Source organism: Ipomoea triloba, chromosome 9, assembly GCF_003576645.1.
Source record: "Ipomoea triloba cultivar NCNSP0323 chromosome 9, ASM357664v1".
Lineage (NCBI taxonomy): Eukaryota > Viridiplantae > Streptophyta > Magnoliopsida > Solanales > Convolvulaceae > Ipomoea > Ipomoea triloba.
In genome coordinates, this window is record NC_044924.1 from 5,651,969 (window position 1) to 5,668,345 (window position 16,377).

General features: G+C 34.7%; 2 protein-coding genes across 2 annotated transcripts; one reads left to right on the forward strand and one right to left on the reverse strand.

Annotated features, from left to right (window-relative positions):
• Window positions 1–1,326: 1,326 nt before the first annotated feature.
• On the forward strand, window positions 1,327–3,705 carry LOC116028290 (elicitor-responsive protein 1-like). The gene is made up of 5 exons (XM_031269946.1): window positions 1,327–1,410; window positions 1,499–1,597; window positions 1,732–1,891; window positions 3,195–3,327; window positions 3,440–3,705. Exons 1-5 carry the CDS (start codon window positions 1,338–1,340, stop codon window positions 3,503–3,505), a joined length of 531 nt encoding a protein of 176 aa, XP_031125806.1. The 5' UTR covers window positions 1,327–1,337; the 3' UTR covers window positions 3,506–3,705.
• Window positions 3,706–7,489: 3,784 nt separating this feature from the next.
• LOC116030898 (expansin-A3) lies at window positions 7,490–9,403 on the reverse strand. Its single transcript, XM_031273263.1, has 3 exons — window positions 9,154–9,403; window positions 8,756–9,071; window positions 7,490–8,264 (listed from the first exon to the last, which is right to left on the reverse strand). The coding sequence occupies exons 1-3, from the start codon at window positions 9,299–9,301 to the stop codon at window positions 7,955–7,957; spliced, it is 774 nt and encodes a 257-aa protein (XP_031129123.1). The 5' UTR covers window positions 9,302–9,403; the 3' UTR covers window positions 7,490–7,954.
• Between the last annotated feature and the right edge of the window lie 6,974 nt (window positions 9,404–16,377).

Genomic DNA, 16,377 nt, shown 5'->3' on the forward strand with positions numbered 1-16,377 from the left:
TTTCCTTATTTCTTTACACGAGATATATACACACACTAGTGCAGTACGTTATTTGTGTTTATGTATATACTCAATCAAACAGGGTATGAATGGATTGTGATGAAACTGGGTTCTTTGGGTCAGTGGATTGGGCTTGGGAATGGATATGGGCCTTTAAACTTTAAAGGGCTAAATGTATCCGTTTTTACGTGGAGCGAGTGTAACGAAATCGCATGGTGAAGTTGCTTGGACAGGGCTATATGTAGCAGGATAACCAGGATTGACCACTCATTTTTAATACGTAGTATATTACAAATTTAATTTTAGTGTATTACAAGTTTTACTACGCTAAAAATATGAACATATATTGAATATATAATAAATTTACTAAAAATAAATATATATTATAGTAAAAAATAATATAAATTATACTAATGATGAACATGTATGTTCTTTTTTTTTTTTTGGTGAGAACATATATGTTACTAGTAGTCTAGTACAACTTATAATGTGAATCATGATCCACTATAATATTGGGTTAAATGCAAAATTAGCTGTGATTGAGGTATGGCTTTGACTTTTGGAGTTTTGGGATAATTATCTTTCAACAACACAACCACTTTGCACCATATTGCACTTAACAATGTGCTTATTGCCCTTATTAAAAGCTATACGTTGTTCTTTAATGCAAAAACATGCATTAAAATAGTTAATGTTTACATTGTTCACATGTAACCATTTCATTTTAATAATAATAATAATAATAATAATAATAATAATAATAATAATGTATTTGTAAGTGTCGAGTGAAGGACGGTGAAAGGCCAAATCTAGCAATTGGTGACAAAGGGCCAGAGGCTAGTAATGGCTAGGAGGATTGTTGGGTTGAGGTCAATAAAGAACAAGTCCAGCAATTGGTGGCTATGTGGTTGTTGGGCGGAGGTCGGTAAAATGTCAAATCCAACAATTAGTGGCTAAGAAAATTGATGGCTGGAGTCCGTAATAAGGTATTTGTGACATCGCACTCTTGCAGAAAGACAAAGCTGACTTTTAAATAGCATTTTCCATCATATTAATTAGATTAATGAATAGAAACATCATAAACTAACGTAAACCTGGTAGTACACGAAAATCACGCATATTACTCCCTGCAAATTAAATATACATTAATTAGTTCCGTTTACTTAAGATACGGAATTAAACAGCTAATTGGTCAATGAAGAAACTTGTAATATTAATCCTTAACGTAGATTACCAGCTTCCTCGTATGTTCCCTGCAGGTTAGGTAATTACCTTAGCCTGTATGTTTTTCCTTTAAATTTTGACATTTTGGGTCATCTCTTTCACACAGAGGCGGCATGGGAAGAGGAATACTAGAGGTACTGCTAGTGGATGAAGAAGGCATTAAAGACGACCACGAATGTACTCTTGGTATGTGTTCAATGAATGTTCGTTTTATCTTCTTTAAATTAAATCTCAGGCCGGCAAGTTGTAACATATTAAGGTGGTGTGATCTTAGGTTGTTTAAACTGGTTGAATCCTTGTAAGAATGCAAGAAAGCCATATGTTTGTGTTCAATACGGGAATCAACAACGCTTAAGCTGCGTGGCTAAGAGAGGTCAGTAGTGTTCTTCCCTTATTCGAGTAACAACCAAACATTTTACTGTAAGTATTGGTAATTAGTGTAATATATGTATGCTTTATTTGGGAATTAAAATATTAATGCATGCAATATAATATAATATAATGCAGGATTAGACAGGAAAAGAATATGGAATGAGAAATTCACATTTGAGGTGGAGTATCCAGCCCTGGGCCAGCTGGGAGATGAAGAACAACCCCAATATAAACTCATTTTCCGTGTCATGAACAAGCATAAGTTCTCCAAAGATGAATTTCTTGGAGAAGCAAGGTTAGGGAATAAATACATATATACACATATTAATATATACTAGGATATGAATCATATATGATGTTGTATCATCAAAAGTAGAAATATGTAGCTATGGAGCAAGCTTGTCATGGGCCTAAGCCCGGTGCAGCGCCCACGCCTGTACGGCGTTTTGAGTCCCCTTTTACTCGCTGAGGATCAGTCATATCCCTTATATATGCCAATTTCGCCTTGCCATGGGTTTATCTAGAGAATGATAATAGTTCCCGATCAGTTATGTCCTTTAAATCGCCTCAGTCCCCTTCATAGTCAAGATTAGTAACAAGCTTCCCAAACTTAATCAGATTAATATGCTTGACTCGGCTAGATCTTAGCGTCTAAGGCATAACAACCTTTATGTTATTGTCGCCCCTACCTATTTTATGGCAAGCTAGCTAGCCAGTTGGCTTGTTCATTCATTGGGTCTAAAACGGTCACTCACTGATCGTGACATTCTCCCATCACCCAAAATCTAGCACACCCTCGTGTTATACTACCTACATGTCACATCCCTGATTGCTCTCGCAAAGTAGTCAGGTGAAGCTGGTGGCCAACGAGTCCCTTCACTCTGTTGGACCTATCCGCCCCTACATACTACTGGGATGGAGTCATCATCGACACTTGCACCCTTTATGCGCCACCCATGTCCAAATAGTCCTCCCGTAAGGACCCACTATTGTGCACAGTAATATAAGTATGTCCCGCTCCGATACTATTGTCATGGGCGTAAAGTCTGGCACAGCGCCCCTGCGACGTCCTAGGGACTTCTTACCTAGCCCACGGACCAACCTTACCCCTCATGGCTCATACATGTCAAACTGGTTTCGTCCTGCCATAGCTTCATTAAGGAAACGACAATAATTTTCGACAAATTGTGCCCTTCGAATCGCCCCGATCCCTTCATAGTAAGTCTAAGACTAACGACAAGCTCCCTAAACTTAATTGGGTCGACTTGCTTGACTCAGACATACCTTAGTATCTAAGACAGAACAACCCTTGACGCTATTATCACTCAGCCCCTACCCATTTATGGCAAGCTAGCCAGTTGGCCCGTTCATTTATTGGGTCTAACACGGTCACGCAAAGAGTGTGTGACACTAAGTTGGTTTAGCTTATTGTAGTTTTTTAATTTGTCAGGTAGGGTTTACTCAATGGGCATACTCGAATAGTAACGGTGGGTTTCTCTCATCACTCCAAAAAAAAAAAAAAACCTTGGTTTGGTTAATTGTGTAACAGTTGTTTATAAAAAATGTTTCAGACCAAATTAACTATAATGCAAATGCAGGATTCATGTGAAGGACATCCTATCACTGGGTATGGAGAAAGGAAGGTACGAAGTAAGACATCAGAAATACAGAGTGGTGGAGGTAGACAAGACATACTCTGGTGATATCTCTGTTGCCATTACATTCATTAAGGTTTGGTTTTCTCCTCATTTATCTTAATTAACTACGGGCAGTACTTTTTAATGATTAATCAACGATCACTTTAAATTATTGCGTTAAATTTTCACTGTTATTGTAAATACAGATTGGAATGGGAGAAGACATTGCAAGCTGCAAAAGAAGTGATATACAAGCTAAGACTGTGATTTGAAGTTGGGTTAGTATGTTTTGTGGGCTATAACATTAGCTAAAAGATTATGCTCTTAACATTAATTAACTGATATATTTATTTATTTGTTCGATTGTCAAATTGTATTGCTATTAATTTTCAACTAAATGGTAAAATTCTATGTATCTAACTGTCAGTATTAATCTAAACGATATAGCTCTAACATCAAGCTATAGGTCAAATGCAAACTGGTTTGAAGCTTTGTGATGCCAAGGGACATCCAAAACTAATAATGAAAATATGTTTGAATTGCTTGCACTGGATTAACTCACTGGTTCAGTATGCAGTATTTGGGAGAAGAGATCAATATAATGTCTGAACCTCGGTAATGGCAGTGTGAGAATTATGCTTAAAGTGGACAGATTCCTTGTGCGCACCGGCATTTGGCCATGTCTGTTGAGTCATTAAGTCACAGTGATTTACATCCTCCCAAATGTTCTGTTGGGCCGGGGCAAAATTAGATTTTATAATTACTATGTTAGCTCTAGAATATTCAAATGGTTACAAGTAATAAGAAAACACTGCACGTGCAACCTTGAAGTTGTTACAAAGTAAAATTCGTTGAATATAACTACATGTGACATCATTATGACCGTTAAAGACGTTAACTAGGTTGGCCTAGTTGAGCTAGCTTCCACCTTGATTGGCTGCCTTTAATGACTTGTGCTTATATAGAATTGGCTTTGTTGCTCTCTAGGTCACTTGTTGAGTTACTGGAGGTCGATTGTAATTCCCCTAGCTAGCACCAACATAAAGAATTGTGTAACTTTAATGACAAAAGAATATGAAAATAATATCTTTTGAGATGGGCCTTGCTACTAGGCAATGATCTATTGCAAGTTCATGAGGTAGTTGTGATAAAAATGTGGCCCAAGAATATAATAATAAAAATCAAGAAATTAAATATACAATTTTTTTATAAGTTTGTACTTTTTGTGGTGGTGGGAGAGGCTACTAGTTTAGTTGAAAGAGAGGCGGTGAATGCTTATGCGGCAATGTAATATGCTTTTGCTTTTAGTATTGCATTTCCGAAAAAGAAACTCATCACAAAGCTAAGGCAAAATATATATGATATGATATGATGCCCCTTTTCGAATCTTAATTTGTTATCCTTTCTTTCTTTCTTTCGTTTGCACGGCTCCGACTAAGAATCCTATGTCAAACATAACATCCTACAAACACGTACCAGGTTATGTTTAACATCTGTTTTCCTCCTAAATATTTGAAAATTTCTTCAACTTGAAGACATTTCTAAAGAGGTAATAAAGTTATGAGTATCGATTCAGGTCGAGTAGTTGTAGTGTTTTCTTCAAGAAGCTCCAAAGTCTAGAGTAGTCTAGTCTAGAAAAGATAGATGAGATGAGATAAATAGAGGGTAAAAAGGCTTTGGTATTGATTCAATAATGCAATTTGCGCAAGCTGTTGAGTATGTATTTGCAGAAAGGTATTGTGGGATGAGAATATAATATCCGGTCCGTGGGGTTTGACCCAACATGCAAATTAAAGACCAGAATTGAAGATTTTTAGGGCATGAAAGATAATGCAGAATGTCAAGTACAGTGGCTCTGCTGCGCTCTACCATTGTTTTCAACCCAAAGCTTTTCATCAAATCTAGAATGAGGTGTATATATATGCTGTTTGTTTCATAATCTTTAACGTAATTCTTCGCATCATCATATCACAGATATGGCCGCCAACTTTCTTGTTTCTATGGAGGATTTTGAGGCATACTACCTCAACTTGGTAGCACTACCTTGCAATCTTGGATATTGTTGGACCAACCCAATCACTTTACCTTTATAATTTAAAAAGTTAAATCAAAAGATTTCTTTATATTCATTTTTAGTTGTGCCCGAGTTAATCAACACTTTAAATTTTTTTTTTCTAGAATTTAAGCATATTTTCTTAATTCTTTTAAAGATTAGACTTAATTTAACATGCTTATAAGTTATGCATATACCTCATCATGTTTATATATAAATTTTAAAATTCTTCATGTAAAATAAAAGCTAATGTGGTGAGAGACTAAGGCTATCCTTATTCTTGCAAATCTCTTTCAATCTAAAAAATGGATCCCACTTCTAGATCACTCAATTTGCAATTCATTCACTATTCACACTACATTCCTACAAATTCAATAAACTCTCAAAAGTGGGTCTCAATTTCACATCACCTTAAATAAAATAAACAAAAGAGAGATATATGCCACATGCATCACTTAATTTGCAATTCATTTACTATTCACACTACATCCCTGCAAATTCAATCAATTCTCAAAAGTGGGTCCTAATTTCACATCACCTTATAAGAGTGCAACCGGGTGCCACTAGACCACGAGGTCTTGGCGAGGAAAATGTTGTTTTATATTGTTTGGTTGGATGGAAAATATATAGTGTCCATTGAAAAATGAATTCTTTGCAAAGGAGTGAGATTTTGTTTTTAAAAAACATGACTGGACCATTTCAAACATAACTGGACCATTTTACCGTTATGAAAGTTTATTAGTTATATATGCACCTATTTATTCATTCATCTTTTTAGGGGTATATTGGTCTTTATATTTATTATTCATTATCTTTCTAAACTCAACTAAACAATGATTTCTATATTCTCGGTAATTTCTTTTCCACCAACCAAACAATTGAATTCATTTTCTTGGAATTTATTTTTCATGGAATTTCAATTCCATTTCCCTTCAACTATTTTTTAGCTAACCAAACGGGCCGTAAAAGTCTATGATTTTTTATTTTTATTTTTTGAGAAATAGTCTATGTTGGTTCAATAAAATAAAGAAACATATTATACAAAAAGATACTCCGTATAAGATTATAATATAAATTTATGTGAAATTACAAAATTTTAGTCAAGTTTCCAAATAACAAATACGACCTAAGATTTTGTTCTTCCAAGTTTCGAAATATCTTGGCAGAATCCAACTTTGGTAATTCTTTTGATAAATGTAGAGGAATATATCCGGGACAACAACAAAAATGAGTCAAGGTGCACCGCATTCAAACTACATTTGGGGCCATCCCCATTAGCTTCCCTCCTTTTTTTAACTGTACTTAAAAAATGAGAAGCAGATAAAAGAAAAACAAACCCTCCATTAGGTGCCATCTTTTGATCTACAGAAAAATTTACAGTCCTATTTAAATGCGCGATTTGGATCGTCTTGTGATCTTTGCTCCAAAGAATCACAAAGAGATAAATCATCCTAATTTGTCCGTAATTGATTGATCGTAATCGGAAAAGAAAAAAGAGAGAAGATCAATAGTCCGTTTTCACTGTGAGTCAAACTTGAAACCTTATAATTACCTGGCAATCCAATTCTAAAACAAGCAGACAAATGCAGAAGAGTTGAAAAAAAAAACAAAAGTCTTGACTTCTCTACCATGACAAGTCTTCAAGTAAACATATGCGCAGTAGGAAGCTCCCTAAGGTACAACCTATTGGCTTTTCCTAAAGGCAACAACGTAAAGGCTTTTTAAAGCAAAGGCCACATGCATTTCTGAACTATCACCAAAATAAAAGCATTAAGTTAGCAATTACCCAATCCGCACATCATGACATGCTAAGCAATTCTGGATCGTTACTGCCTAACCCCCAATTTATTTTCACATTTACAATCTTGAAACGATGCTCTATTGAATAGTATACACGTTAAGTCAATACCTATATAAATAGGTCCGTTCCTACTTTCTTTGTTAATCAAAGACACGGTTTAATTGGCTGTACCAGTCCATCAATAAATCAGAACCTTATTTAAAGCACGTTTTAAAATTTTAATGTCCGTAACACATAATAATAACTTAGTGTCCAAAACATCAACTCATCATCCCCACGACAATAAAACCCCCCAACAAAATCCCCTTTGGACCATCATAGTGTGTACTACAACCACAATATAATCAATGCTATGCAATAAATACTCACAACTAACCATATTGTAAAAGGAAGTCCAATATATAAAACAACCAAAAGCGGAGTGGTATAATATATGTATGTAATAATTTCATTACATATAATAATTGCTGTAAACAGTAAAGAGAGCTGCGGGCTACATTGCATTACTATTTTGCTATCCCTGCAGCCGCCTCAGCCTCCACGACTACGACACTTTTTCGCCGTCGCCGGCTTTTCTTAACATTTCGCCGGCGACCACTTACAGACACCATAAAACAGAGCAAACCCAATCCCATGGGCTAATTAATTAAAGTAAGCAAACACTGAAAACCAAAAAAAAAAAAAAGTAATAAGCATATTACTTTTCCTATCCTATTATCTAATTTCCCAGACTTCAAATTTTTCCCGGGGCAGAGAGTAAACTTATATAAATGCATGATGGCAAACAAAAATATTGTGTGGAGTTTTGAGATGAGGAATTCTTCAGGGGTCAGTTTAGTATTTTTGGTTTTTTTGGGGGGGTGGTGACTAGGCTCGGAAATTCTTGCCCTGGAAGGTTTGGCCGAACTGCCAATTGGCGGGCGCCACGTTCCATGAGGTGACTTGGCGATGGTCGCTGGCTCGGACCCTGAAGGAGAGGGACTGGCCCACAAGGAAGGAGCTGGTTTGCCAATTTTGCCCCCAGTTCCGCGACAGAGTAATCCATGGGGTTCTGGATCCCTTAACCAAGACCTTCTGGATATCACCCGCACCCGCCACGTTGGTCACCAACACCAAGTTAAAGTAACGGAAGCCGTTAACGGTGAACCTAATCCCGCCTTGCTTTCTGCATGGAATCCTAAAAGAAAGTAAAAAGCAAACGTTAATTAGAAAATTTAATTTCTTTATTTATCTTTAAATTAGAAACATAATCGGAGCACTTTTAGACGGTTACGAAACACAACGGCGACGGGTATTTCGGGTAAGTAGGGGGCCCACCAAAACGGCGCCACCTAACCCTTTTCACGACTTAAACCGGCCAGTGGAGCACTGCGAGCAGAGTCACGGAAACCGAAGCACGGTTTTTCCGGCTACTGTTACGCCGTTTGGATTACCATAGTGCCCTCGAGAGCGCCGTTTCGGCACATTAATAAGAAGAAACATGAAACTATTGAAGTGGGTAAATGAGGAATGCAAATTTGGAGAAGGAAAAGACAAATTAACCCCTCTGACGCTAAAGATAAAGCTGCAAATGGTTTTTGCCATTTGTGGGAAAGAAAATGAGCCGTAGAAATAAAGCAGAATTACCAGTAATGCTTAATGAACGTGAAAAATGGCGGGGGGACTTACCGGCGGAAATTAACCGGGACGATCCCGGCACGGTAGGCGGCGATCTTGAGGAACATGGGCATTGCGAGGTCGAAGTGAGGGCGAGGGGGGTTGCACCACCCGCCATTGTCGTTGGGAAGGGCGAAATTCGGCGGGCAGAAGTTTGTAGCGGTGATGAAGATGGAAGGGTTCCCCGGGCTGCACGATCTGTCGTTGGTGCACTTGATCTCAAAGCAGGCTCCGCAGCTCAGCCCATTGTTGAACAGCGCAGTGCTCAGTGCTGCATTGTTAACTCCGTAGCCCTGGCTATACAAATTCCCGTAACCACACGCGCCGCCTGCAAAAAATTAAAAATAAGTGGCCGGATTCTGAGACACAACAAAAAAGAGCGTGAAGTGAATGAGAGCAATGGTCCGTACCCATTGTGCCAGAAGCGTCGGCGCCGCCGTAAAAGGTAGCGTGGGCGCTCTGCCAGGCGCCGCCGGAGTAAACGCCGGGGATTCTAGCATGAACAGCAGTCAGAGAACAGAGGAGAAGAGCAATGCAGAGGAGTCGAAGCGCTTCCATTTTCCCACAATCACAAAAGTACTGAAATGAGAGAGAGAGAAGGGTTTTGGAAGAAAGTATAGGAATGTGGGTTTGGGAGGCGAATGGAAAGCGCGAGGAAGGGAGGGTACTTATGGAAGCAGAGAGGCTTAAGGGAGTGTTTGGGGAGTGGAGTGGTGAATAAGGGTTGGCTTCACATCTAACAAGGGCAAGGTCGGTAATGAATGCTTTCTTCATTTTTTTTTTTTTTTACATCACGTGGAATATAGTTATGCAAATACACGAAGAAAATTAAAAAAAAAATATTTTTAAAATTGGAAAGTCGTTATACGGGGTAATATATTATACTCTGTATTAGTTTTTCCTAAATTAAACTATTTACAAATATTGTATAAAAACTACTCCATAACATTAAAATAATTTGAATACTATCATTTCCTTAATTAATTTAGGGGTATTATTCTTACTAATTTAAATTATGGATTTGTGAACACAGGGTTTTAAAATTGTAAACATAAACTTGAGTTTACCTTATAAGGTGAAATTGGGTCCATGACATAACAACTGCAACCACTAGCACTCCATGAATATGAATCGATGGACAAGTGTGGATATGCATACAATTGATATATATTCCGCCATTTTGCATTGCCTCTCCCTTCCTGCCTGCACATGGCAATGGAATAATGAAATGAAGCCACTAGTAGTTGATTTTTATGTCAAATTCATGGCAATATACTAAAGATATTATTCAATCACGGATTGAATTTGTTCCTTACAGATTATTACAACAAAATAATAAATAAATAAATAAAGAATTTGTTCCATACAACTTTGGTGCTAACTATGTGAGATAGCATCATAGCTCACCGTTGTCGTAAGTTGACAAATATGCATACCATAGGCATCAATCCTTCTACCTCATTTTATTTTTGAATTGCAAAATTTATAAATAAACTAATGTAATCTTTATATACAGTAATCATCGTTGAATTGTTATTAGTAAATTCAAGCCTCATCATCAGCAAATAAATTTAAATGTGATTTGGTAATATATATAATAATTACTCTATTAGTAGAACGGCGAACCAGCTTGCTCATTTATTAATAAAAGCAGTTGACACCTAATTTAGTTGTATGGTTTGGAACACGACTATCCTGTATGTATTTAGCACCTCATTCATTAAAATATCAGTGTTGATTTAGCTTTCAAAAAAAAAAAAAACTCCATCAGTATAGAGCGATTTAGTTTAATATTTACTTATTTTTCTTTTATAGTTATATTACTATATATAAATTCACACTACCAGAAAAGGGAAAAGAAGTTGACTTGATGCATAAGCAACAACAATTTAGACAGTACACATCATATTTCCTATGACATTATTATTATTTCAGTTTTCGCGTTCCATGAAATGCTTTAATGTGAAGTTTCTTAATCAATAAATAAATAAATATATTTTGTACTATATTTATTGCGTCCTACTATTTTGAAAATAAATGTCCTTATTGTTTTAAAAAGATAATAAAACCAAGCAATTAAGAAATGAGAAGTTGTGGAGTCACATCAGTGAGAAATGAAGCCATGTGCCTGCAACGGATGCCAAACTAGTCATCCCGGACAAACAGCGTTACATATTACAGAGTAATTTTTTGTAGGGAGTGAATATAAGTCGATATATATATAAATTTCAAAATAATTAAATTTATAATCTTAATGAGTCATTAAAATTGAAATTCTTGTAGTGTTCGTCTCCTAGGATAGTTGCACGCCCCACGAGGGAGAACCTCTATACTATAGAATTCAATATGGCTATGTTTGGCAAACCTAGCTGAAAAGGTAGCTGAAAGTTGAAAAGTAGCTGAAAACTGAAAAGCTATAAGCTCGAAGTTGAAATCTGAATAGCTGTTAAGCTAGCTGTTATGCTTAAAAATGTTTGGTAAAATTAGTTTTTTGATAAGTTGATAAATGTAAAAAAACTAAAAAGGACATCTTCATACAATTTAAATAATATATCAATATATTTAAATAAAATATAAAGTAAGAACATATATTTGAAAATATATAAAGTTAAAAAAAATGTTTATAATTCATACAAAAATTAATGTTCAAACACAAATGTCAAAGTGAAATTCCTACCAAACATAATGAAAAGAAAATGTCAAAAATGTTTTAATTGATATGGGTAAAGGATGTCATTTATTTAAAATAATAAGGATAAAGATGGAAAAAAGTTAAAAAGCTACTAGCTTATTTTTGAAAAGCTACCCCAGGTAGCGTTTCAAAATAAGCTCTTATTTTTGAAAAGCTACCCCAAGTAGCATTTCAAAATAAGCTCTTATTTTAAGCTACTAGCTTATTTTGTAAACATTACCAAACAGAGCTTATAGTTTATTAGTAACTTAAAATAAGCTATAAGCTCTGCCAAACAGAGCCTATGTCTTTAAAAAATTCTTGTATATATAGTGATGCAAACTTACTTTCCAAACCAATGTGGGACAAGTACTTTAATAAAGCCTTTCTAACTTCATTTTCAACTCAAATGAATTTATTTTGAGAATCAATTTTTCATTAACTTATTATCAGTTTTGAGCATACAATATATCAATTTTTTTAGAATCGATTTCTTATTCACCCATTATCTATTTTGAGCGTACAATATATCAATTTTTTCGTCTTACTACGAATAACTCAAATCCACTTTGACTAGACGCAAATAAGAAGTTGAGTCCACATATATTTGTACCACAAAATAACCACTTTCTAGGCCTTTTATGCTGAAAATTCGAGCATTTTTTTTCCTTCCTCTTCCATACATATTAATTCTTTAATTTATAAGAAAGTTCATAGTTATTATTTGAATATATACTTTGAGTGAAACTCGAATTCCTTATAACTAATCGGTTCAAAATCAAGAAAATAAATATAAGAGTCAAATTTAAAATTTTATAGTTATCAAGCTAACTAACCAACACGTACAACTGAGATTACTTATTACATATTAATTCTCATCATTATATTCAAATCTTATCACCTAAAAATAGAAAAAAAAATTTCTCAAAGCCCATAAAAAATAAGTACACACACACATATATGTAATGCACATGTGATTGGAATAATTGAGTGGCCTGGGTTGTTTTTCTTGTATCTTCTTCTTCTTCTCCGACTACCAAAAAAACTTGTTCCATCCTTTCTGCTCTTGGGTGAATCCATATGCGAAAGGCCAACCAACCATGTGCCTTCACTTATTGCTCCATATATATTCTTGTATAATAAAAATACCATTTTCCTTTAGGGGCACAACGTATACAAACTAATTAAATGGTGTGCTTAAACTTGTTGGATTCGTGTACTACACACACTATTAAACTCCTACTAAATTTGTGTACGTTTACCCTAATGAAATTTGTAGACCGTTATGAAACATGATGCCTTAATTTAAGTTTATACTATTGACATTGTTAATAAGATAGAGAAATATAATGAATGTTGATGGCAAAAAGATTTGATTATCGTATTTAGTTAGCTCAGTACATAGTGTGCTGTGTATGAATATTGCATGCGAATAGATGACTATTATTTAATTTATACATGATGACTATATATATATATATCCAATCATCACCTTTGGTAGCTAAGTAGCTAACCAATGTTGAGTCTTTCAGGTGGGTATGCAAAATGAAGAAAGAATGTGATTGTAGATGGAAGGAAGAAGGTGGAATACGCACGGACGCGGGGGAGGATCGGAGGATATGGGAAATCTGCCAAATCATCATCAGATCAGGAAATAAAGAGAGGGTGAAAAGAAAAGCAGTAGAAAGAATTAATAAAAGCAGAGATAGGAAACCAACTTGATTGGCAGTGGTCGTGCAATCTCGTTCCTTAAGAAAGGTCAGGAGTTTGAATTCCTTTTAGTATAGAAAAATCAATATGGTCAACATTTAGCCCCTTAATTGGAACGATCTGGTGCAAATAGGGATTAATTTGAATATGATACGAGTTTAAAGATGTTTTCTACCGTTAGGGTCTGCTCAACACACAGGTTTCATGGTCTGACAAAAAAAAAAAAAAAAACAAATAAAGAGGGGATATAATGCAACGTAACCAAATTTAATTTGATGACCAACTAACCGCACCAAATTAAAGGTGGTGGGTGGGTACGGTGCAGTGCAGTAGCCATCAACCCAGATCAGATCCGCTAGCCCAACATACACGTGAATTTCGCACCCTTGGCTTCACCCCTTCCTTATATATATCATCCTGTATGTACACTTGTACCCATCTGAACGTCAACCCCATAGCTTTTCGCCAACCCCCGCCCTCCATCTACATAATTATTAGTTCCAGCGATGTTCTGTCAACTTGAAATTTGGGGGAATGCTAGCTAGCTACCTAGCTTACTACTTTAAAATCAACATTGCACCACTTTTGGGGTTGAAATAGTTATTTCATCACCATAATGATTGGCAAACTAGATAAGTTGGTAAGGTGCTAGTGAACGTGTGTCAAACTATCTACACTTGAAGGAGCAAGCTAAGCTAAGCTAAGCTAGCTAGCTTTGGAGATTGAAGTTAGTCTCGTGCGAAATGTAGTAATATAATGTGGAACATTAGGTTGTTTTAGACTTTTAGTGTTAATCTCAACACTATGCTCCTAATTTAATTAACATATAATTATATGTTGATTTTAGGTTGATTGGCGTGTATGAATGCAATGGATCGGAACAATAATGTACGAAGTAAATAATAAGAGAAAGAGTTTTGGGAGTTCGGAACAACAAATAATGGAAGTATATTTGAATTATTTTTTACTTTTAATAAGTTACACAAATTGTATTTATGTATAGTTGTTATTTTAGGTCTAAAAAAATTAAATGATTACAAATATAAGAGTGATGCACACCCTCGATTTGTACCCACTGCACACCCTGCTTTGATACTGACAAGCTAAGTGACAACACAAGATCCATTGAACATAACCGCTTGTGACGTCAGGATGATGGGCACAATGGGTCTGGCTTGGCAAAGCTCCTAACTCGATTAATTAGTTCCTTTAAGTATATAACTAATAAAGAGCATGTAGCGGAAAACCAAACATGGCAGAGGAGCATGCATGTATAGTTGAAGAGCAAAGTTAGCAAAGATGGAGGATCTGATATGATGGGGCAAGCTAGCATCATCATATCATTAAAAAGACAAACCATCCAATACGTACATTATATTGAAGGTAGGACTTAGGAGCTTTAGTAAGAGGATGTCTTGTTGTGATATGATCATGGACTAGCTAGCAGCCGTTTAGATATATAAATGTACGGTTGGACTTTTCATAAGTCTGGAATACTGGTAGCTAGCTGCACTACTATTTATGTCACATTTCTCTACTTCTCGTCGGGGCTAAAAAATTCATCTGAAGTCAAAATTATAGCAAAAATTTAAATACCAGTTGACATCAGTACCGATCATACTTGATATCATTATATATACCATACATAATTATTGTACCATATATTATTGATAATAATTTTTAATAATACTCTGTGCAATCATGAATGAATCATATTTTTCAAATACTAATCTTTATTAAAACAAAGAAATATAAAAAGAAAACACAATAAGTAGCTTAATTAGGGTTGAAAATTGAAATCTACGGTTTCTTGAGAGTAATAATAGGTATTATATTCATCGTAGAACATTAGCTAGCTTAATAATAGGTATGCCTTCCAATGATTACATTTAATAATAATAAAAATAATAATAATAATAATAATTCAATTAATTAATTACCCAACTCATGATGCCTTACCCACACGATTATTAAACTACATTTGCAGTAGTACAAATCAAGTTTTCATATTGCTTCAGTCTACACCAAAATCAAACTTTACATAATATGCCTACACTAGTGGCCTGCTCTAATAATAATTTGTATGAAAAAATATACGTTAGAAAAATGATATTATTCAATATTTTAGAAATATGTATTTATTAATGTATTTATATCCAATAAAAAAAATCATATAAGCAAAGAATCTCATACACAGCATGGGAGGAGACGTGACTTAACAGCTATTGAATAAACTACACCATTCATATTTTCTAAAGTGAAGTCAAAATAATTATTAAATTTATAGAATAAACTGTGTTAGTCATCTGAATAAATGCTCCTCCAGATTGCACTCTGACAATTTCTTATTATTTTGGGGGGGGGGGGGGATTCATTTTTTATATGCATAAAGTAATATTATTTTCATTCCTTAAATATTTATTTATTTATTATATATATATATATATATATATATATATATATTTTTTTTTTTTTACAAAAACAGTTAGTTTTTCGTGGTTTTTTTTTTGTTTGTTTTTTCGTACTTCTGAAATTTGGATTCCACATGTTCCGTACTGTTTCCCAGTCAAGGAATGGTAATTTCTAAATACTTAAATAATTAGTTTTTAATTAAGTATGTCGGTGATCAAATGTATTAATTAAAATAAGAAGAGACATGAGTGGATTGCATGCTATGGATCATTAGTTATTTTAACTTGCACTATGTTGACTTTTGATTTTAGTTTTTTTGTTTTGTTTTTTTTAACTATAAAATTTGACGTAGATGTTGATGTTAAATCACTTGGTTTAACAAAAAGTGAGTTATGACTCTTCTAAGAAGGGCTTATCAATCTTATCTTGGGTTGCATTCTTGGTGAGCCAAGCATGAAGGCTACGTAAAATTATTATGTGAATCTGGGTTCAAAATACACAATTTACATATTGAATGTTCACAATTCAAATTGTGAATATTAAATATGGAAATGAACACGGTTCCATTGTATAACTATTAGAAGGTGTGCATAATACATGAGTTGGATGGCTGGTTTAATTGACCACATGTAATATTATCAAATAATATAAATATAATTAAATTTGAAATTGAAAATTGAAGTTTGTGTTCTGTATTAATTAAGAGGCTTGAACATTAACTTAAATACATAAAGCTTGTTTTATTTTTGAGTTACGTTTTTACCTGATATGTAAAAAGGAGAACAATTTAATTTCTTTCTTCCATTTTTTTTAATTTTGATTTGTATTCCCTTTTGGGTTT